This window comes from Euphorbia lathyris, chromosome 9 (genome assembly GCF_963576675.1).
Source record: "Euphorbia lathyris chromosome 9, ddEupLath1.1, whole genome shotgun sequence".
NCBI classification, from domain to species: domain Eukaryota; kingdom Viridiplantae; phylum Streptophyta; class Magnoliopsida; order Malpighiales; family Euphorbiaceae; genus Euphorbia; species Euphorbia lathyris.
The window spans coordinates 53006009-53027901 of record NC_088918.1 but is presented as its reverse complement, the minus strand read 5'-3'; the positions used below and the strand labels follow the sequence as shown (position 1 = coordinate 53027901).

The 21893-nt window shown below is 36.1% G+C and overlaps 2 protein-coding genes across 2 annotated transcripts; both read left to right on the top strand.

The window, feature by feature from the left end:
• On the top strand, positions 1 to 10144 carry LOC136205559 (uncharacterized). Its single transcript, XM_065996208.1, has 10 exons — positions 1 to 692; positions 848 to 1353; positions 1812 to 2014; positions 5571 to 5741; positions 7179 to 7493; positions 7797 to 7955; positions 8026 to 8175; positions 8300 to 8506; positions 8639 to 8680; positions 8829 to 10144. The coding sequence occupies exons 1-10, from the start codon at positions 308 to 310 to the stop codon at positions 9820 to 9822; spliced, it is 3132 nt and encodes a 1043-aa protein (XP_065852280.1). The 5' UTR covers positions 1 to 307; the 3' UTR covers positions 9823 to 10144.
• A 3354-nt stretch (positions 10145 to 13498) lies between these two features.
• On the top strand, positions 13499 to 19854 carry LOC136206487 (chaperone protein dnaJ 72-like). Its single transcript, XM_065997554.1, has 3 exons — positions 13499 to 13950; positions 18148 to 18217; positions 19564 to 19854. Exons 1-3 carry the CDS (start codon positions 13568 to 13570, stop codon positions 19624 to 19626), a joined length of 516 nt encoding a protein of 171 aa, XP_065853626.1. The 5' UTR covers positions 13499 to 13567; the 3' UTR covers positions 19627 to 19854.
• Positions 19855 to 21893: the final 2039 nt, after the last annotated feature.

Below are 21893 nucleotides of genomic sequence, written 5' to 3'. Positions count from 1 at the left end.
GGCTAAACAATTAGTCCTGTTTGAAAAACCGACGTTTCTGGCGCCCCGCCGCCACTGGCATTAGCACCAGCGTTCAGTGACTCTACTCTTCTCGTTGCTTGTCTTAAAACTCCGATTTAATAGCAAAATTGAAGTTATGACGCAAACGGAGCTCTAGTAATTTGCCGCACTTCCCTGAAAGAATCGGAGTCTTTCCTAACTTCCCCGACCAGTTTCGCCGTCAAGAATCTCGTTTTTTTAAAATTGTATCATTCTTTATTTCTTAGGTGATGTTTCTATCTCGAAACAACCAGCAAAAGCAAAACTAATGTCTGACGACAATGAAGAAGAGCTCTCTTGCGATGAAGAAAACGACAGCGGTTTCGACGACGACATGGAAGCCCTAAGGCGAGCCTGCACGCTCGCCGGCACAAATGTAAACGACCTTGAAGACACTTACGAAGGCGGCACTAATATATATTCTTCCTCAGCTGAAGCTGAAGAAGAAGCCGACCGGGATTCCTCTAGTGTCGAGGATGATGACTTGGAATTGTTCCGAAGAGTCCAGAGTCGATTTTCCAAAAGTAATGATTCATCGGAGCCGCTTTCTTTAAAACCTCTATGTTCTCTTCATCCTGATTTCGACAATGAGGATGATGATTTTGAGACACTGTGTGCTGTGCGTAGGCGTTTTTCCACCTATGACGCCACCGGTAAATTTCAAAACCTATACGTAAAAAGCTTAAATTTTAGTCTATAGTTTCAAATTTCTCTCTTGATTTATGAAATTGTCTTAATGTTGCTCTCACGTCTTTATAAATGCATGGAATATAGCATCGACTTGATGATCTATGAAATTAATTTTCAGATAAAGCGAGAAAAACAGTGGAGAAAACCTTGGCAGAGAATCCAGAGGGTGTTGATGTAGAGAGTGCTGTCCCTGAGTTTGATATATTGAATGATTCATCCACAGGTAGGAAGATTTGTAAAGTATTCCCGGATACTGAAGATACCTCAAAGTTATTGAGTGATAACATGGATATTGTATCCTCTAGCTCTATTGAGCAGCATCAGCTGGATACTTTCAAGTTATCCTCTTTGGGGATGAGAAGTTTTTCTAGCTTCCCAAAGTCTGCACAGCTATTTATTGATGCAATTAAGAGGAATAGGTCGTGTCAGAAGTTCCTGCAAAGTAAGATGGTTCAAATTGAAGCAAGAATGGAGGAAAACAAGAAATTGAAGGAACGTGTTAAAATCCTTAAAGACTTCCAGGCTTCATGCAGAAAAATTACTGGCCGAGCGTTAGGCCAAGGGAAGCACCCTCATGTCCCATTGATATCGGCCCGGAAGACAGCAAATTCTGGGGATACAGAGGTCATCTTCTAAATCATTCTTCTGATATTGCTTACTAAACTATTTATCCTTTCATCACTTGCGCATTTAGCCATAGAGTTTATGACTTCAACAGTTTTTAGTTATAAGTTATATCAAGTAAAATGATGGTTACATTACATCCAACATTTTAAGTAGTGATCTCATTCTTTAAAGGTCTCTTCTGGTCACGTTTTGTGTATATGAATCTAAGTTGGTATGCTTAATGACTTACCTCTGTCTACTTGTGCCACAACTCATAGCTTCTAATTTTTTTTTGAAGAAATAGCTTATATTGTTTGAAGTTGGGTTTTTACTTGCATGGTCCAGTTTTGGCAAGTTGTCTCATATTCCATTGTTCTTTTGAGTTTTGCTCGGGCTTCTAATTGGATGATATTGTTTTCATAATTTTTAGATTTATTTGCTTGCTCTTCATCAAAGGTTTTGTTTTGTTGATTCAGGCCAATGGTAAGAAGGTCTCTGCTATGTGTTATGGTCCAGTGGAGAATTCGCATGTTGCTAATTATAGGGAGGCATTGCGAAATTTTCCTTTTCTGTTGAAAGAGAAGAAATGGACTGAGGCGGAGAAGGAAAATCTTAAAAAGGGAGTAAGGCAACAATTTCAAGAAATGGTGCTTCAGCATTATTCAATGGATCAATTCAGGTAGATTAATAAGATTTCTAGTCCCACTTCAATTAGTTTGTGCAGTCCCAACCATTTTATAACTTTTAACTGCTGCTTCCCAGTTTTTTTTTTTGGAGAAGAAACTGCAGTTTCCCAGTTTAACACGCATCAGATTTTCAGCATATAACATGCCATTTTCAATCCTCATACTAGAGTTTTCGAACTTCTATTGGTCCTTGTTGCTTTTTTTTTGCCATGATCCTTTAATCATTTTCCATACATGTTAGTATGCTGTTTTGTTTTACATGCGTCTACTGCATCAATGTAATGCACTCAAGTTATCCTTTTGTGGAGCAAATAAGCAAACAACATAGCTAGGAGAATATCTAATATTCTTGAGTACAGAATATGTTTATTCATTTTACTCTTCAAATCATTTTGCTAAGATCAAGTACAATAAAATGACTGGTGGAGAAATTTTCAAGTAAGTTGTTATACTTGGAAGATCTTGGATGATTTCATAGTTTGTGCTTCATATGGAAGGAGCTTTTTCATCAAGTAACATGTGAACAAATGAACATAGCAATAAGTTTTGCCAATGCCTTGCTTAGTAGATAAGATGCCATTGCCATCATATTCTATAGATGAGTTAATCTAGAGATTTTGTTTAATCCCAAGGATGGCTCAATAAAATTTCAATGATAAAGAATTGCAATTGACTGTAAAAGAAAACACTAGGATATGACATGTATAGCTTGATTCTAATGTCTCATCCTATGCTAGATTGGTTACATCAAAGCATCAAAGTGTAATAACACACCAATTTATCTTTACACCAAAAACCAAGGTGTTAATGTGTGCTTAAATGCTGTAGTGTGCATATTATGAGAAATGAGTAATGAATTATATCATTGGGAGAGTTAGGTTGAGAAATTTTAGTAGTAAACGTGAGAAAAGAAGGGTCCTAGTCGGTGTCTGATTAAATTTTTGGCTGGAATTTTATTCTGGAATGAGGTATATTTGTCCCCTTCAATCTGATGGGAGTTCTATGACTGGTTTTAACTTGAAATAATCATGTAAAAGAGACAGCTGAGGGCACTCCAACGGTTTTCCTGGTGGGCAATATAGTAGGCATATCAGCTATTAAGTGGAAATGCTACCTATAATAATTTAATTCAATAGATACATGCATATGAATATTTTGAGCACAGATAAGATTTTAAAGAAACAAATATCACAGGAAGTTCTTGCTAGCTTGGAAAATATAGTTTTCTTGGGTAATCAACCTGGCTTCTAGGATATGAATAAAAAAAGCATTGAAACTGTATGTGTATGGTGTGTTAAACATTCCACATTGCTAAATGAGGAAGCTATATGGCTCCTTAAATATGTGAGGCAATCCTCACCCTTTGAGGTAGAGGTGGCAAAATGACACACGACCCGATTACACGACACGAACACGACACGGATTTTTAGTGTTAGTGTTGAGCTTAATAGGTAATGGGTCATTTTTGGGTTGACACGAAACTGACACGCTAATTTTTGGGTTGGGTTAGTGTTGATATGTGAACCCGAAAACGACACGAAATGACACGGATATTGAAAATTATTGTTATATTCTCTCATGTTTTTTATGTCACTTTATTAATAAAGATAATAAAATTATAATTATTAATTGCAAATATTAATTTGAATTTCCTAAATTGTTATAAACACATTACATAACCCTCTAACATGATATTATCGAACTTTTCGATAATTATTGTTAGCATACTAATCTAAAAATGATATAAAATGTTTAAAAACAGTACCAAATCTTCTTATATTTTTAAGAGTTATTATTAATATATACGCATAACAAAATTACATGTAACCCGAAAACACGACACGAAATCGACACTAACCCGAATAGGTTAACACGACTTTGACACGAAAGTTTTTGGATTGGGTTTGGGTTTACTCTTTTTGACACGAACCCGAAATGACACGACACGAACACGACTCGAACACGATAATTGCCAGGTCTACTTTGAGGTACCTTTTGGGGTGAGTTAGGCCTTTGTTTACATATGGTTCCTAGATGAATGTTCTGTGGATGCATAACAATATGAGTCATGTTTATTGGCTTAATGCATCTTGCGCCCCCTGAACTTGTCCCAAAATGCCAACTGACCCCTGAACTTTAAAAATGTTCTATTGAACCCCTATACTTGTTTAAAGTGAACTGTTAACCCCCTAAAATCCACGTGGCGGAGTAAGGAGAGATTTTGGAAAAGTTGAAATGTGTACATTATAAGCAAGTTCAGGGCTAGTAGAACATTTTAAAGTTTAGAGGGTCAGTTAGCGTTTTAGAACAAGTTGAGGGGGCGTTGGATGTATTAATAACTTATTGCTCACGGGCCACTATGAGATATATCGTGTATGTATGCAAATAATTGACTGCTGATGTGCGAAAATATGGATATATAGGGCATAGTTTTGAAAGGCGCACTAAGGCGCAAAGGGGTCCTAGAGCCTAGGCACAAGGCTCAGGCACAAAAAAAAAAAAAACATAAAATTATAAATAATGGCACTTTACCTAGGCCTAGCACTTGAACTAGAGGCGCTCATAACATTTTTTTCCTACAACTCTAGTATGATAAGCACTTTCTTCAGCTCCAACAGTCCTACTAACATCAGCCCGTGTTAAATGTTCATTTGGGAACACTAGCTTATCTTCATCCGACCCCTCTCCATCTAATCTGCCCATCAACCATTCATTGGCATTGTCTATATCTTGTAAAGAAATGGAAACTGCTACTTTTGCGTTTTTTTCTTCAGGGTTGCAGCTACTGCTCTTTTATTTCTTTTTTTTTCTTTCTTTTTCTAATTTGATCTGAGTCCTTAATCCTAAAGATTTCCTATGGCTATGATTAAAAGTTAAAAAGAACCCTAAAACACCTTCAAAACCCCTTAAAACAGCGCCTGGAGAGCCTAGGTGCACCTTGAAGGCAAGACAAGGCGCGCGCCTTGCTGACATCGCCTGCCTGAGACCTACTGAGGTGCTAACCTCTGTGCCTTGAGGCGCGCCTTTAACAACTATGATATAGGGCTGAAAGTGTGAAAGACAAATATGAGTATAGGGCTAAATAATATGCATACAATTTTGAAACGTGTTCCTTAATCCATATCAGAGTCGTTACATTTAACTTAATTAATTGAAGCCTCTATGCTAAGTTGGGGTCTTTCTTCCTTTAACTTAACACTCCCAATAAAAGAAAATAAAATAACAGTTTGAAGGGAAATTTCTTCTCCTTAAGAGCTCCTTTTTGCAATTTTAGTATGCTATATGCACCTCTAATTGATGTCTATATGTACCTTTTATGAGTCATAAAACCTACTTTACATGTTTGTACACTGTATTTCAAATTCATGAAATGAACATAGAAGTTGGTTTCTCAGGTAGTCGATAAGAAGGAACAAGTCTCTGTTTTATCTCATTGACTTTCTATATGTGCTCTAATGGCATAATTTTTGTTCATATTTGTACATTGCTGGGAGATTTTGTTCTGATTTTTCTTCTGAAAATAAATTCCTGACACACTTTATTTTGAAGTGGTTCAGAAGGTTCTCCTAGGGATACTAATAATTTGGATGCTATCCTTGCATCAATTCGGGATCTGGAAATTACCCCAGAAAGGTGCAGAGAGTTCCTTCCAAAGGTTAATTGGGATCAGTTGGCTTCTTTATATGTTGTTGGGCATACTGGTGCAGAGTGTGAAGCACGGTAAGTGCCTTATCTAATTGCTTACTTTCTATATTGTGAAGTTCAAGTTTTGGAAGCATTTATGTGTTCATGCTGGCTGTGTCAAGCATCTTATGAAGCTTTTAATTTTTAACATGTGAGTTGTGACATGTGCCTGCCTGGCTTGTAAAACTTAAAGGGTCTCATAAAAGGGAGAAGAAAAATTTCTTTTACTTGTTTTAGCCTTATATCAGAATTGCTATTTAAATTTTCAGGGATTACTCAAACTGGAGTAAGTTGCAATTTAATTCACTTCTGTTATACTCCTTCCTTGCTTTATCTGACTTTTATTGTAAAAAATGAGCAAGGAACATATTTGTGAAGTTTCACTAGTGGCAGTATAAATCACTTAGGTTGCACATGTTTCATGGGTCCATGTGTTCTTGGTTCAATCTCTCTAGTCCGAACTCTTGTGCTTCCTGGAATGATTTGGCTTGAGTAGTAAAGAATGTTAAGGAGTATTTGTTATGCTCATTTATTGTTTTAGTTATGTTTGCTGAACTAAATTCATGGACATTACCTTGGTCCTTTTAATAGGACCAACCAGTCATCAATTGTCATGAAGGAATGCTGTTTTACTTTGTTTTCAAGTAGGTCAAATGTTGAATTGTTAGGAGTTTTGATATGGCTATTAGGGCTCAAGGTGAAGGAAGGTTGGGGATGAGGATGAGGCTTCATAACAGGAATGGTGTCACTCTAAGGGTAATGCAATAAGACCATTTCTTGTAGACTTAATATGAATGAGGTACTGCTAAACTTATGGACAATTTTGTTTGGTTACCTATTTTGAAATTGTGATGGAATTTAGACAATTAATGAAGGGATGACAGGAATCTAGAAGATACCATGACACATTTAATAACCCATTACCAAATCTGTTCGTTTTTTTTGGTTCTGTTTGCTGGCTTTTTGTTTTAGCTTTGTTAAAAATTCAGTCGTCCAATTTGTTTCTCTGTTTTCGTGGATTGTAAAAATATGCTTGTATTGTGTCGGGTACTCCTTTTCAAGGTGTTTTTATTTTGTCTTGTGTCCTTGATTTTGCAATCCATGATTAGTTATTGCCAGGTTTTTGTTCATCTTGATCCAGTCTCATTTTTTTTTTTCCAGTTCTCAATGGTGTTTTCATGTTTATTGATTTCTTTGTATCATGTCCCTTCAGTCAACCCAGCTTTGGAGACGTCCGATGGTTGCAATCACATGCAACCATTGTTGGATTTGAATAGAAAGTTCGAGGATAACACATGTCATATAGGTGGGACCCGTAAACAACTTGTACTTAACTCAAACAGTGGTGTGTTTGGTGATGATTTTAATCAGATGTGCGTCAGGCTAACATATGCTTATTTTGTCAAACCTTTTCATGATATATTGATTTATAAAACATAAACTTGTCTTGATGTAAATCTATTATACCTGCAGGTGGCTGAACTTTGAAGATCCATTAATCAATCACAGTGAATGGACTATTGAAGAGGATAAGATGCTACTGTTTATTGTCCAGGAAAAGGGGATGACTAATTGGTTTGACATTGCAGTTTTACATGGGAAGAATAGGACCCCATTTCAGTGCTTGGCACGTTTTCAAAGGAGTTTAAATGCTCATATAATAAGAAGGGAGTGGACCAAGGAAGATGATGCTCAACTTCGCATTGCTGTAGAAACTTACGGTGAAAATGATTGGCAATCAGTAGCTTCTGCTTTGGAAGGACGAACTGGTCCTCAATGCTCAAATAGGTCAGTGCTTTTCATAATTAGTTTAAGCTTTTGAATTGATGATGGAAAAAAACAGCACTTGGAATGAGATCAGGAATTTTTATGTTCTTTTTTTAACAAGTATTGCCTATCAATCCCTAGGGTTTAGTATGTGTCGGAGGGTAAATTTTAAGTCTTGCTTTTTGTTCTGTGGATTAGGGCCATCTGTAATTTTATAAAAATCCTGCCAGTTTCTGGAAGTGTATAGCTGAATTTTATGACTACTTTGTTCTATTCAATTCCAAGTTGTGCTAGTAAAGTACTTACTCCCAGCATAACATACAGATGGAATAAATCTATTCACCCAGCTATCTCCAGAGTAGGCAGGTGGACTCCAGAAGAAAGCCTTCGCTTGAAAGTAGCTGTGATGCTTTTTGGTCCAAAGAATTGGAAGAACATAGCTCAATTTGTGCCAGGCCGAACTCATGTGAAATGTAGAGAAAGGTATGAAGAAGACATCTGAAATGTGATTCAGATTTATTTTGATTCTTCTAATTTTGTCTTTCGTTTATAGGTGGTTTAACTGTGTAAATCCATCTTTGAAAATGGCTAAATGGACAGAAGATGAGGATTTAAGGTTAGAAGCAGCAATTCAAGAACATGGATATTGTTGGGCAAAGATTGCTAAATGTCTCGCACCACGAACGGATAGCCAATGCCTAAGGTGCTTAGTCCGGAATCTACTGGATGGATTCAAAATTCCTAATAATTTAATGGTTAATAAATCATTATCACGTTTTCATTGCCATGCTTTTGTGATCCTCACTTTTTTTTTTGGGTATATCTAGGAGGTGGAAGGTTTTATTTCCACATGAAGTTCCCTTGCTACAAGCTGTCAGGAGAACGCAAAAAGCTGCAATTATAAGCAACTTCGTGGACCGTGAATCAGAGCGGCCCACTCTTGGTCCTCATGATTTTGTTCCACAACAATTGATTAGATCAGCATCTGAAGCTGAGAACATAAATCAATCTGGGAAACGTAAAAGAAAAACCAGGTATGATGTTCTGATTTGTCTGGTTTTCATATCAATATTCTCTCTCCCTCTCTCTTTCTCTCTCTCTCTCTCTCTCTCTCTCTCTCTCTCTCTCTTCATAGTCTACTTGTTTTGATGCATGAATTCTTGCAGGAAAGAAACAAAATTGGGCAAGGATAAAAATGCTGCACCTAGGTAAGACATCTTTTCAGGTGTTTTTCCCCCTTTTTCTTCTTTTTAATGGGAACTTGAGATCTTTGTCTGTGTTTGGTTTTTGGTTTCATTACAATATTGGATGCAATTTTAACCTTTTTTTTTCCGTTTCTCTTTTAATGGAATGCAGCAATCTTTCCAAGAGGCCTCAATCAAAAAGACTCAAGGGGGCTGAGGCTGATAATTCTGGTGGAAATGATGCTGCTGTCACCAAGAGAAGAACAAAACCTAGATCAGGAAACAATTCTCTAGTAGAGCATGACCAAGATATTTCATCATCAAATTTCCTTTTGCCGAGTAGAACAGATAGCATAATTGTTTATACTAGACGGAACAAAAAGCTTCCTGTAGACCCCGAAAGAAATGAACTTATCCAAAAGGAAGCTGATGGTAACAGCCAGATACAAACTAAGTTGCATCCAATTGCTACTGAATTCGCTGACGACCATCTGCATTCAAATATTTTAGCTGGAGATAATAGTGGGCGTGGCACAGTAAGTCAGTTTGATGCTTCCTGCAAGATCACTAAGCTACCGGTGAAACGGAAGGTGCATAGGGAATCAGCTGATAATGTCAAATGCTCAATGTTGCCTGTTGGAAGTTCAGAACAAACGGCAAGTAATATTGAAAATGATAATTCTTCTTTGAATGGTATAACTTTAAGTAAGGTTAACAAGGCCCCTAAACGCTCAAGGAAAAGAAGTTCCAAAGCATTAGAAGAAACTCAAGGTGTGGAATTGGTTTGTAGTAACCATGATGAACACAAAAGCTCGAAAGTGGGAAGCAAATCTTGTACTAAGCAGGTTTCGGATCCAAATGATGATGGTGATGTTACACTTGCTTTTTTTCTTAGAAACAAATCTCAGAAAAGAAGGCGTCAGGCTCCTAAAAATGCACAAAAAGCTAGCTTCAACTCCAATGATAATGGAATTGCTGAAAATGTTATCTCATGTGCTACAGATGATATGATTTTGGACGATGATACGCGGGGAAGGAGAGATCAGATGAGCGAAAATCAAGATGTTGATCTCGATATTTCCCTTGTTAGCTTATTGCATGAAACGCAGAGAAAGAGGGAGGAAGTTCCTCCTGGTTTTGAGAAGCCTATTCATAAGAGAAACTAAACCTTTGAATTTTGATCGAGGTTGATTTTTGGTAGATATTGAGGCCTGTAAATTTGTTAGTTGAGTTGAAATGGTATATGAATTCCAAAGGAGAAAGAGCGAAATGAGTGAATGTTGTGAAAAGAAATTTGATCGGCACATTTCAAAAGAAGGGAGATTATGGATTGATATGGAGGTGCCAGTATTCGAGGACGCTTCAACTGATTGAATAGCTAATTTTTCGTACATAATATAAAGTTTATTTTAAAATTTATCGTAAATAGTTATGGTATCATTTTATGGATCTTGTGTGATTTAATGCATTTAAGCTATCGTTCAAGTTTCCTACAAATGATAACGTGGTAGTATATTTTTCCATTTGAATGAAAGCATAAGCACAGTTAAAGTTTTGGAATAGTTTTATTAAGGAGCAATTTTATTTTCAATGTTTGACACATTAGATTAATTTGAGAAATAATTTATCAAACTTGTAAGAGTCATGAATCTTATCATTATTTTTATATGCGTTATTTTATCACTTATTAAAAACATATATGTATATACAATAAGAAAAAATAAATTATATTGTGTTATGTGCGTGTTGGATAAAAGAAATTTAAATATTTTGTAAAATTTAAAAAATATGTAAATCTCTAATTCTATTATTAAATTGTTTTTTTTATATTTATAATAGAATAAGAGATAAACTAATGTAAAATATATGTATAAAATATCTGTGTTTTTTAATAATGTGTGAAATTAATCCAATTTGTCAACATTAGGAGTAAAATTGTTATTGGATGCCAATATTAGAGATAAAATTGTATTATTTTAGACGTTTACAGTAAAATTGCTTCTGGTTGTCAACACTGGAGGTAAGAGTATTTTTACACCTTTCTTAAATAATGCTGAATTTTAAATAAAAAATGAACCTATTAAGATTTAAATTATACATCATGCTAAATTTGATTGACTTCTAGGGCTTAGTAAATACTAATTATAAAAGTGTCAATGAGGGTAATTTGACACGAAAATATGTTTTACAGAGAAAACTCAATTGAGAGGAACATTATTATTCTAGCATTTATATCATATATATATATATATATATATATATATGGAACATTTATTTATATGAAATAACTTTTTTTAATACAAAAAAGATTGTTATGAACTGACTAAATGACATTTGGATATAGATGACGAATGATCAAATTATACTGCATATATGCTTGAAAGGTAAAGGTCAAATATCAAGTTGACTTCTCATGGCTCTAGGAGAGTAAGACACTTATTTCTTAAGATGTTGCACTTACTCTATTACATGCTTAATGTTATTTCGCTTAACTTGGAAAGTTAATTTATAGAAATTAAAGAATTAATTTGCTATATAGTTCAATGAGAATTGAAATAAGCTTGTACAGCCAGTTATGGTGAAAACTTGATGTCTCACACACAAAGAAATTTGTTTTACTGAATTTTATTTTGGACTCGAAAATTTTGAAAAAAAAAATGCAACATATTTCTTTGTTTTTCTTATTTTTATTATTATGAGAATTAATCCTACTACTTCTGGCCCGGGAGTTTCCGCGCTTGAAAAAAAGAACCAGGGGCGTATCACTCAAATCATTGTGCCAGTACTAGATGTAGCTTTTCTCCCGGGCAAGATGCCTAATATTTACAATGCTTTAGTAGTTAAAGGTCGAGATACTGTCGGTCAAGAAATTAACCTGACTTGTGAAAGGTAATACGGTAAATTGAAAATTGGTTCAATGTTTAGTTGCCAGAATATTATAGTGTATTTAGTTGGAATGTTTAATTGATTTTAGATAAGTTAATTATATATGAAATTATAATTTATTTATCTAACAGATTAAATATAATATGTTAATGGTTTTAATTAGGAAGAAATATTGTTAAGAGAATCAAATATGTTAGGTGGAGTAGAATTTGGAAGATGCATGTCCCTCCAAAAGTTAGAATGTTTGTTTGGAAGTTGGCATCGGGTTGTGTGGCCACTAGACATAGATTGGCAGGGAGGGGGTTGTCAATCCCAACGCAGTGTCCCTTCTGTCATTCTGATACTGAGCACGACCATCACCTCTTTGTGGATTGTGTTTATGCCCAAGAATGTTGGAACCTATCCGGGATCAATACGGATGTATTCCAACCTGATTATCTAACGGGTTCTATTTTGCAGGTACTTTTGTCCAATGATCAGGAAACCATAACCAAGATGGCAATGACGCTTTGGGTCATTTGGAATCAAAGGAATCAGATAGTCTGGGAGAGCAAAATCCAATTACCAGAAACGGCAATCTCTCTTGCGGGTAACTACCTTGCTGCCTGGCGCCAGTCCCAACTGAAGAACCTCCCCGTGGCTGTCCGTCATCTTTCCACACCCTCAGTGGTCCAAGCCGAGGCAAGCATCGCACAGAATCGCCCAAGTCCAGCACCTCAGGCGGGCTTACCAGTCCCCGTCTGCCCTCCTGCGCAACGAAGGCCGCCCACGTCCATCACCGTCGACACCAACGCCAATGGTAACACTGCTGCCCATCATCTGGAGCATATATCGCGGGCGACAATGGTACAGGTACGACATATTAGCTGGTCTCGCCCCCCTTCTGGCTTTGTCAAATGCAATTGTGATGCGGCTACCTTTAAAGCTGAGTCTCGAAGTGGAGTGGGAGCTTTACTTAGATCCTCTGATGGATCCTTCATGGCTTGTCGTAGTCGCTTAATCCCAATTGTTGACGATATTAGGGAAGCTGAAGCATTAGCTCTACGTGAGGCTTTGCATTGGTGTGTTTATCTTAATTGTATCAATGTCTTGTTTGAAAGTGACTCGTTGATTGTGGTTAATAATGTCAAATCGTCTGATCCAGACTTGTCTGTTTATGGGTCAATTATTCAGGATTGTAAGTCTTTGCTAAATTGTCGACACGATTATAAAGTGTCTTTCTCTCCACGCCTAGCGAACATGGGAGCCCATGTTGTTGCACGACATGCCCTGTCCAATGCTAGCGAGTTTGTGTCTTTTTCTGCCCCAATTTGGTTGCAGGAGACTATTGCTGCTGATTCGATTTAAGGAATGAATATCATCTTTGTTTCAAAAAAAAGAGAATCAAATATGTTAGATGTATTAGTTCCATAACATAATTTTATTTACATGGTAAGGATCTTACATATATATAATGTAGTTTAAATTCGAAAATTTTTACATTTGTATTTAAAAATTGGTGCTTGACCACTCAAATTATAACACGTATATACATGAATTTTTTTTTTTTGTACAAGTTCGATTTAGTAAATTTTTTTTTTACACCAACCAAATAATACTGTATTCGCCACTATGCAACACTGAGTTAAACTGCAAAAGTTTCAGTATTTGATTGGAATGGAAGCATGCGCTAGAAATGTGAGACTTATAATTGAACAAACTAGTTTATCCTTATTTTACCCGTTATTTAAATATCACGTTAGGTTTTTTAAACACTAGTTATGTATAAGGTATATTTCTTTTGTATTATTTGTTAAAATGTAGCCAACTAAATTTATCACATATAAATTAATTTCTATAATTATAAATAATCGGTCAAAATAAATAAAACTGTTTCAAATTTTAGTATTTGGAGTAAAATTGAAATTTAGTTTTGTATCAATGTACAGTATATTTGTGAATGGGCAGGAAATGGCCACAAGTAAGTTCCGCAGCCGCAAAAGTAAAAATGAAATCGAGGAAAGGACAGAAAGATGTTAGAGAGAGATGGATTACTACAAGGTTTTGGAGGTGAACAAGAAGGCTTCCAAAGAAGAAATTAAGCAAGCATATAAGAGATTGGCTCTCAAATATCATCCTGATCTCCATTCTCACTCTTCTAAATCTGTCCAAGACAATGCTACTCTCCGTTTCAAACTACTCTCTGAGGCTTATCAATTCCTCTCCGACGATCGGAAGCGCGCCGATTACAACATTCGATCTTCCTCCTCTTCTTCTTCCACCTATAATAATGGCTATAGCTACTATTACAATTCTTCCTCTACAACTCGCACTGCGAAAGCTGATGCTGATGGGTTTTTCTCCAAATTCCATGTCGCCCTTCGCTTTTTAACCACGCGAGCCTTTCTTCTCAATTTTGCCTTTGCCGGGTATTCTCTCTCTCTCCAAACACCACTGCTTCAATTTCTGTTATTTATGCCTCGGGTTTTTAGCATTACTTTTGGAAAAAAGAAATTGAGAGAAAAGGATGAACTCAGGTTGTCTCTTGCTTTCTGTATTTTTGCAGTCAAATCCTCTGTAATTTATTTTGCAATCCATTCAAGTAAATTTTCAGACCGTTGAGTTATGAACTCCGTTTTTCTTCTTTTGATAAATTACCCGATTACTAATTATTATGTGCATATATTATGGTGAACTGTTAAGTGATATCTTTTGGGGCAAATAGATTATAATCTTTGTAACAAGAAAGTGCCAAAGTAGAAGAGGAAAATACCGAAGAAATGTAAATTAGAGTTCTAAAGCAAAGAACATCCGCATATCTTATTGATGTTATCAATACACCACAAATCTTATATATTCCAGTTACTAACTACCATCAGATATAGCCTTTCCCATGTTGACAAATTCCATGCGTTGTTTCTTCTTGCCACATCAATGACTAATTATCAGAGGGAGCCAAAAAACCAGGTTTAACCGCTAATTATTCTGAATAGTTTCTTTCTTTTTAATTTTTTACTTCCTCTGCACAATTTATCTCATTAGTTTCAGCGGATTGAGGAGTGATCCTTTCCATGTTGAGTTGGTTCTCTTAAATCGTGTTAGTGCCTCGTTATTATTTCCCAAGTTTTGAACATGCAAACTACCCTAACATGCTTTCAGAATCCTTTTTATTATCTTCTTGAGTTTGATAAGTCTTTCACATAAATATCATCGCTAGTTTCTCTCGTTTTAGACACAGGTCCCATACGATTTCATAAGTTGATAAAATTTGTAGTCCATCTGGCTTTCAGTTTTCTTCATCTTTCCTTAAAACTCTTGCTAAACCTCTTTTTTAATTTGTTGATTAACAGATAAAATAAGGATAAACAATGAGAAATGAGTGAAAAAGAAGGAACTGAGAAATAGTAGGGAAAGGAAAAAGCAGAAGCTAAACGGTACTGAATTCATAGCAAGATGCTAGGACCTGGAAATTAGGGATACCTCTTGCTCACCAACTTGTGTTAATAAATTTGCAAATCAGATTCTAGTCTATACCCCTTCTTATAATGTTTTAGCTAGAAATGACGAGATCACTGTCTCCACCAAGCAGAATGACCTTTGGAATTGGCTTTGGGTTAAAAGTTGGTATCAAAAGTCTTTAGCCTAAAGAGGACTAGGTCTTTAAAATGTATGGCGCTAATGTTTGCAAATGCAAAATGTCCTGCCTAAAGCTAAGGGATTCTGTACTATTTCTTATTTCTGTGAGCTAGATTACATTTTCAGGAAGTGATCTCTAGTGGTTTAGCTTCCATATTTGATTGTGTTTAGAAATTTTATTGGTCATTTAGAAGTTAAGAGAATCTTATTGCTTACGCGAACAACCTTCGACCATGTAGTTGGTGCTTGTTCTTGTTCAACGGCTCTCAGTTATTTCATTTTTTGAATTAAAAACTGAGTCAATATTAGGTTTCATTTCCTGTTAGTATTTACATGTTATGGTGCTTTTGCATCATTAGTTCTTTTTCTTTTCTTAGTAGGAACCAAGTGATTTTGTTTCCATTTTTTATATAGGTGTTCTAGTTCTGTAGGTTGCCCCCTTCTTTTTCGTTTGGTTAAATTTTAAGGCTTCAGTTCAGGGGCAGAGCCAGGGGGTAGGGGAGGGCCTCCCGACCCTCCGACCTTCCGGAACACCCTTGACGAACAGTGGTTCAGTCCTGAGCAGCCCCCAAAATAGTTAAAATTAGTACTTATAATGTAGAATGTGATTATATGACATAAAACTAAGTTTGCATAGTTGGTTGTAGTGATATTTAAAGGAATCTCTACATCCAATTGGTCTTAGTTGACCAAACTTGTCAACGTTAGGGATAAAATTGCTCTTAGTTGCCAACGTTAAGGGTAAAATTGCATCATTTTAGACGTTAGGGGTAAAATTGTTCTTAGGTGTAAACATTAGAGTATTTTTGCACCTTATCCTTACTTTATATTGAATCTCAGTTGTTATGTACCTTAATGTTTTCAATTATGATCAAATTTACCCTCCTATTATCAAAAATTTGAAAATTTTGATTTGACTACTATGAATCAAAGCCTTAAGTTGTTATTAAGAAAAAAAATCTTCATACAATGGAGCCCCTCCGGACTTTGAGCTCTGGCTCTGCCACTGCTTAGTTGCATGTTGAGGAAGCAATTACCGACTTGCTTAATAAAAAGAATATATTCGCACTTGGAAGAATGGATTGCAGAACTGTGCTGACTTTTTCAACTGCTACAGGGAATTTGAAGTGAAATTTGATTTCTGTTCAGCAAACAATCGACAAATTTAACTTGTAATGCTGAGGTTTTTTATTTTGTCCACATTTAGAGTTTGTTAATGATGTAGAATAGGGTGAAGTGCATCTTATAACAGTTTGAATAACTGAGTGATTATCATTGATGTATGATTCTGTATAAATACAAAGTAGAGTTCACGTTGTAGTGAATGACTAAGAGATAAGTATCATAAGCTAACAAGCTAACTGTCTAGATATTATGTATCTACAACTAAAACAATATAATCTTTAATAATAATCTCTAATACTCCCCCGTAGTCGAAGGGTTCGGAGGCCGAACGTTGAGACTATTCCTGAAGTCGTCGAACAGTGGGGAGGGTAGACCTTTTGTGAATATGTCAGCAATTTGATATCGGGATGGAACATGTAGGACACGAACCTCGCCCTTGGCGACTCTTTCACGGACAAAGTGAATATCCATTTCGACATGCTTGGTTCGATGGTGTTGAACTGGATTACCCGCAAGGTAGATAGCGCTGACATTATCACAGTAGACAACCGTTGATTTCGGAATCGGGCAGCCAAGTTCAAGGAGAAGATTTCTGATCCAACAGGTTTCAGACACAACATTTGCTACCCCACGATATTCGGCTTCGGCGCTGGATCGAGATAGAGTAGGCTGCCGCTTAGCTGACCAAGAAATAAGGTTGTCGCCGAGAAACACGCAGTACCCGGACGTAGAACGACGCGTGTTGGGGCAGCCTGCCCAATCGGCGTCAGTGTAGGATGTTAACTGATCTGTAGATGTGCTAATGAGACTAAGACCAAGATCGATGGTGCCATGAACATATCGCAGAATCCGTTTGAGTGCGGCCATGTGTGTAGTCTTAGGGTCATGCATAAAAAGACACACCTGTTGAACATCATATGAGATGTCGGGTCGTGTGAGTGTCCGATATTGAAGTGCACCAGCTAATTGCTTGTATTCAGTGGGATTATGATAAGCCAAACCAGATGAAATACTGAGCTTTTTGTTTAGTGTCTACAGGAGTAGCAGCTGCATTACAGGATCCAAGTCCTGCTTCACTGTTGTCCATGCTCATTTTCTTAGCTTCTATGGAGGAGTTCCACCATCATGAAGTTAACTTTTCTAGGCTTGATTTTTGAGAATGCTGATTTGCAAAATTTTGGTTGGTATGTTACATTTTGGAGGAATCTGCAGAATTGTAGCTTTGGAGAAATGTCAAGATTTTAGATAGTGTTTTTTTTTTAATCTACTGATAATAAGTTAATTACGTTCACAGATCTATGAATCATGAATTTGCGTCGGTTTTTCCAATTATATTTAATGCTTCAATGTTATTAATTTGATTACCTTAGTTTGTATTTCTACATGTATCTAGGGGTTTGAATCATGCTATGGTCCGCATACCCTGAACTGAAACTGATCTCGGGGTACTGCCATTCCTAGGCAAGCAGAACTACATTTCAGCGAATGACTATATTTGTGGACTTAGATTGCCTGAAGTTTGGATCCAAAACTCTTACGAATTTCAGTTTTACTCTATTTATCCTTGTAACCCAGTCTGTTTAGCATAAACCATACTCTTCAATACAGTTGCTACTAAATAAATATGGGAATAAATTGAACAAAAGAACTTACGCAAAGTTCAGTTTTGTTAGACAAAATAACCAATATAAATTTTTATTGCTTTTATTTTTTTGCCTTCACTGTGGCTTTCTGTGAATGCTGCTCCTATTGGATTTCTTGATTGACATCGTGCAAGATTGGATATCTACTTTTTGGCCTTCGTCATATTTACTTAAGAGAGGATGTCTAAATAAATCAATAATTTCTTTTCTCGATTTATGCAGAGCATTAATTGGTGGGGCAGTGGTAATAGATAGGAGCAGGGAGGCGTTGTGGAAAAAGCATAATTCTGGGGTAAGTGATCAAGTTCTATCCAGCATGTGTTTAGGTTGTATTTGTATATGCTGCTACTATCATTCAACTTATTTATAATACCATCCAATTAATCTTTTGTCTGCATCATTGTGCTCTGGAAGTGATGGCGCATCTGATGAGTTGCAATTCTATATAACTGCTTCTAGTACTTTGTTGCATGCAAAATATTCTATCTAGTATCTACTCAGTCTTACCTATCAAATAGTACTTAATTTTGTTTTCTAGATGACCAAGCTTATGTGAACATTAAAACTGAAGCCTTAGTTGTCTAATGCTTCAAAACCGATGTTTGAGGGATGATATTTGAAAACTAGTATTAATTCTCCCCTGTAGATGAAGTAGGTCAGTTTAGGTGGTAGTTGGCTTATGGTTGATTAAATGTTTCAACCTATTGACAGCGAGTATGATATTTCCTTCCTAGATTTGTTATGGTATACTACATCATCCTTTTGAGGTATGTTTGGAGAATGCGACTGACATCATTACTTATCAACCAAATCAATAGCATTTACGTATGGTCCTATGTTTGTGCCATTAATTCTTTGATTGGCTGGAGGGTTGGGAGGGGTTAATAAGTGAAGGGTTAGGAAGGGATTGACCTTACCCTTGTTTGGGAGGAAGGTAGGGACTCATAAGGGTTAGTACCCTTACCTGTTTTGGTTTGAAGGGTTCATAAAGGAATGGTAAATATAAAATTACTAAAATGTCCATCTTCTAAATGAGAGGAGAGGTTGTGATTTGAGTTAAAAATGAGGGGTAATACTGGTATTGTTAAAGAAATTGAATAAGGGTAATTTTGTAAAATGAATTCTTAACCCTCCTAAACCCCCCAATTTGGAGGGTTAAGAATTGGAAGGAAATTGGAGGGTTTGTAACCCCTTCTATACCCTTACCCACCTAAACAAAGGTTATTATTAGCCTTTACCAACCCTCCATCCAGTCACACCCTAAAGAATTGTTAATACATGAAGGCAACAATCTCTATCTCTATGATTCCAATTTTATAGCAAATATGAAAATGCAAAACCCACAGAGAATCACCTTTGAATTGGTGAAGGTAGAAGTTGACAGATTTAATATTCTACTGGGTTGAACCTAAGAATAAATTAACAGTAATTATTATTTTAACCATGATATTAAATGTATTCTAGTTTTAATACAGTGTAATGCATATGATACATAACCTAAAACCTTATCTTAAAAAATGCATATGCCTGTGTGTGTGTATAATGAGACTAAATAGAAAAGAAATTCAGATAGGATTGATACTCCAAATAGAATTACGGAAGTGAACTAACCGCATTCATTTTGAATTATGAATGCAGAAATCATTCGAGGAAGCCATGGAATCCATTGAGAAAGCTAAGACAGGTAGACACGAGGTGTAAATTTAGAGCATTCATGTTGCTGCTCACGTTCTGCTAACATGCTCTGCTATTTCACTACATTTCTCACGTTTTAGTGGGGGAGAGGAATTTTTTAGTTTTCACAATATTATATTATATGTAAATCAATGTTAATAGCATGTCTATATCTTATAGGTAAGTAGATCTCTTTGTGCTTGTTTATTTTATTATTAGTTTTTTTTTTTTTTTTTTTTTTTTGCAACATAAAAATAGCTGGAGAAATCGAGTGATGAAGAATTTGGCGAATAAAAGAAGGCATCAGTCGAATCAATTTGTAACAGTGATTACTATAACTGAAAACTATATGTTGAAAAAACTAAATATTGAATTCTAAGTACTATAAATGTTAAATTTCTTTGATGACCATTGAAATGAAGCATTGAATTTATGCGTTTTTAAATTTTCAAGAAATAAAAAATGTTTTCTTACAAATTTTAATGAGAAACCTCTTCTCTGTCTCTCTTTAGGTTTAGTTTATCGTTTTTTTCCGGATGAAAAAGCATCGGATTTAGAAAGCGTTGCACTTCTTGATTTCTAATAAATTAAAGCAGTGGAATTTGATCATATGATAATTCTAGGTTTTCCGAGAAATAGGGACTAATAATAAAGAGGTTATATTGGCTCTTGATGGTTGATTTACCCGTCGTTTAGTCTAGTCATAAATGCAACTGTCGGAGCTCATTTTTTTTTTTGTGCATTTGGATGTCTTTCGAGTTAATAGCTGATATCAGAATCTCCTTGAGAAATGACTTCCGATGACTTAAAAACACAAAACACCGTTAGACAGGGGTCGTCTGATGCTCGCAAAATATATTACATTTAACAGGACAAATGTATTCTATCGCAACAAGTAATAATGTGCTAAGCACGAGATCGAACACAATGACTATTCGTTATAATTGGTAAATCTACCTAGTTGATTAATTGTTTAGAGGGTTGAATAAAATTTGGGGTTTGTTTAATTAACTAATTGGATTAAAAGCAATAAAGTGAACAATTATCAGGGTAGAAGGTGAATTAATGGATGACACAATCTAGGATGAGGAATTCATTGATTAAATCATATCTATGGCTTTTAGGGGAGGGGGGGGGGGGGGGGGGTCAGGCTTATGTTTTGCTAATGATTGACGGTAATTACCCTAACAAGAAATACGAACGTGATCAAAATTCATATAACCTATTTACATGCATTCAACAAACGGTTTGGTTAGGCATATAACCTAGGACATGTAAAGCATTATGTTTTTTTGGTAATTAAGACTAAAGTCGTAGCCCAGCCATGAAGCCGCACTCCTAGTGTCCTAGCGAGGCCAAATCATGCAATTTCAGATTAGATAATCTCCCGTCGGTTTCACATCTATCTATAATCCTATCTTTGTCAGGTTCAAGGCATTAAGCACATATACTTTGTTGGTCCCTTATAACGTTACAAGTATAGTTCCAAGGGGGGGTTAGGAACTATTTAAACTTTTTCTTAATTTAGGGCAGACTTCTTTTCTTGGGAGAAAAGGTTTTAACAGCGGCGCTGAGTAAACAGCAAGATACTGGCTTAGTCAACTGGTGACTAGGTCAGTTTCTTAACTTGAGTCAGGAGATAGCACTTAGAGTCTATTCATGAGCTCAGATGTTCGATGCGCACAACTCAGCTTGACCTCTTTACTTGGTCAGTTTTTGGTTATTTAAGCAAGCAATATATATAAGGAGTTTAAAGTAAGAAATACGTTACTCAGCAGATTTATCCAGGTTCGGCTTCTAAGACTACGTCCTGTCCCCGGAACACGTTCCGAGATTTCGAATCCTCTACTGAGCTCTTTAAAGGTAGAGCCTCAAACCTTTTACAATCTTAGCAACTGAGTATAACAAGAGTACCTTCCCCTATACCTCTACTCAATCCTAATCTCTCGCTGAGTACTATAACCGAGTACTCAGCTTCTCCTTTCTAATCTCTAGAAATGATAAGTGTTTGTCCTAAACAATGATTGCTAAGACACCTTAGATGATTGAATAATCACTCTAGACTTTTACACAAAAGATATGAAATTTAGTGTAAGATAGCTTTGCTTTTTGCTTGTAGAACTTGCGTAGAAATTTGGTCAGCGTAATGGCTTGATCAAGTTCTGTTTTGAATGAAGCTTCTGATGGCACTATTTATAGAGACGTCTTGAGGCATCGGTCATTTCGAATTTCGAAATAACCGTTGGAGGAAAACGGCTTCCTGTCGTTGTCATCCTGACTTGCTCAGAGCTCTC

Bases quoted from the DNA above. Each gene is read 5' to 3' on its own strand.
- LOC136205559 (XM_065996208.1), top strand. From the start codon at position 308: ATGTCTGACGACAATGAAGAAGAGCTCTCTTGCGATGAAGAAAACGAC. The intron at 693-847 runs GTAAATTTCAAA...ATTAATTTTCAG, and splicing joins TTCCACCTATGACGCCACCG to ATAAAGCGAGAAAAACAGTG. The intron at 8,176-8,299 runs GTGCTTAGTCCG...GGGTATATCTAG, and splicing joins ACGGATAGCCAATGCCTAAG to GAGGTGGAAGGTTTTATTTC.
- LOC136206487 (XM_065997554.1), top strand. From the start codon at position 13,568: ATGGATTACTACAAGGTTTTGGAGGTGAACAAGAAGGCTTCCAAAGAA. The intron at 13,951-18,147 runs GTATTCTCTCTC...CGATTTATGCAG, and splicing joins CTCAATTTTGCCTTTGCCGG to AGCATTAATTGGTGGGGCAG. The intron at 18,218-19,563 runs GTAAGTGATCAA...TTATGAATGCAG, and splicing joins GGAAAAAGCATAATTCTGGG to AAATCATTCGAGGAAGCCAT.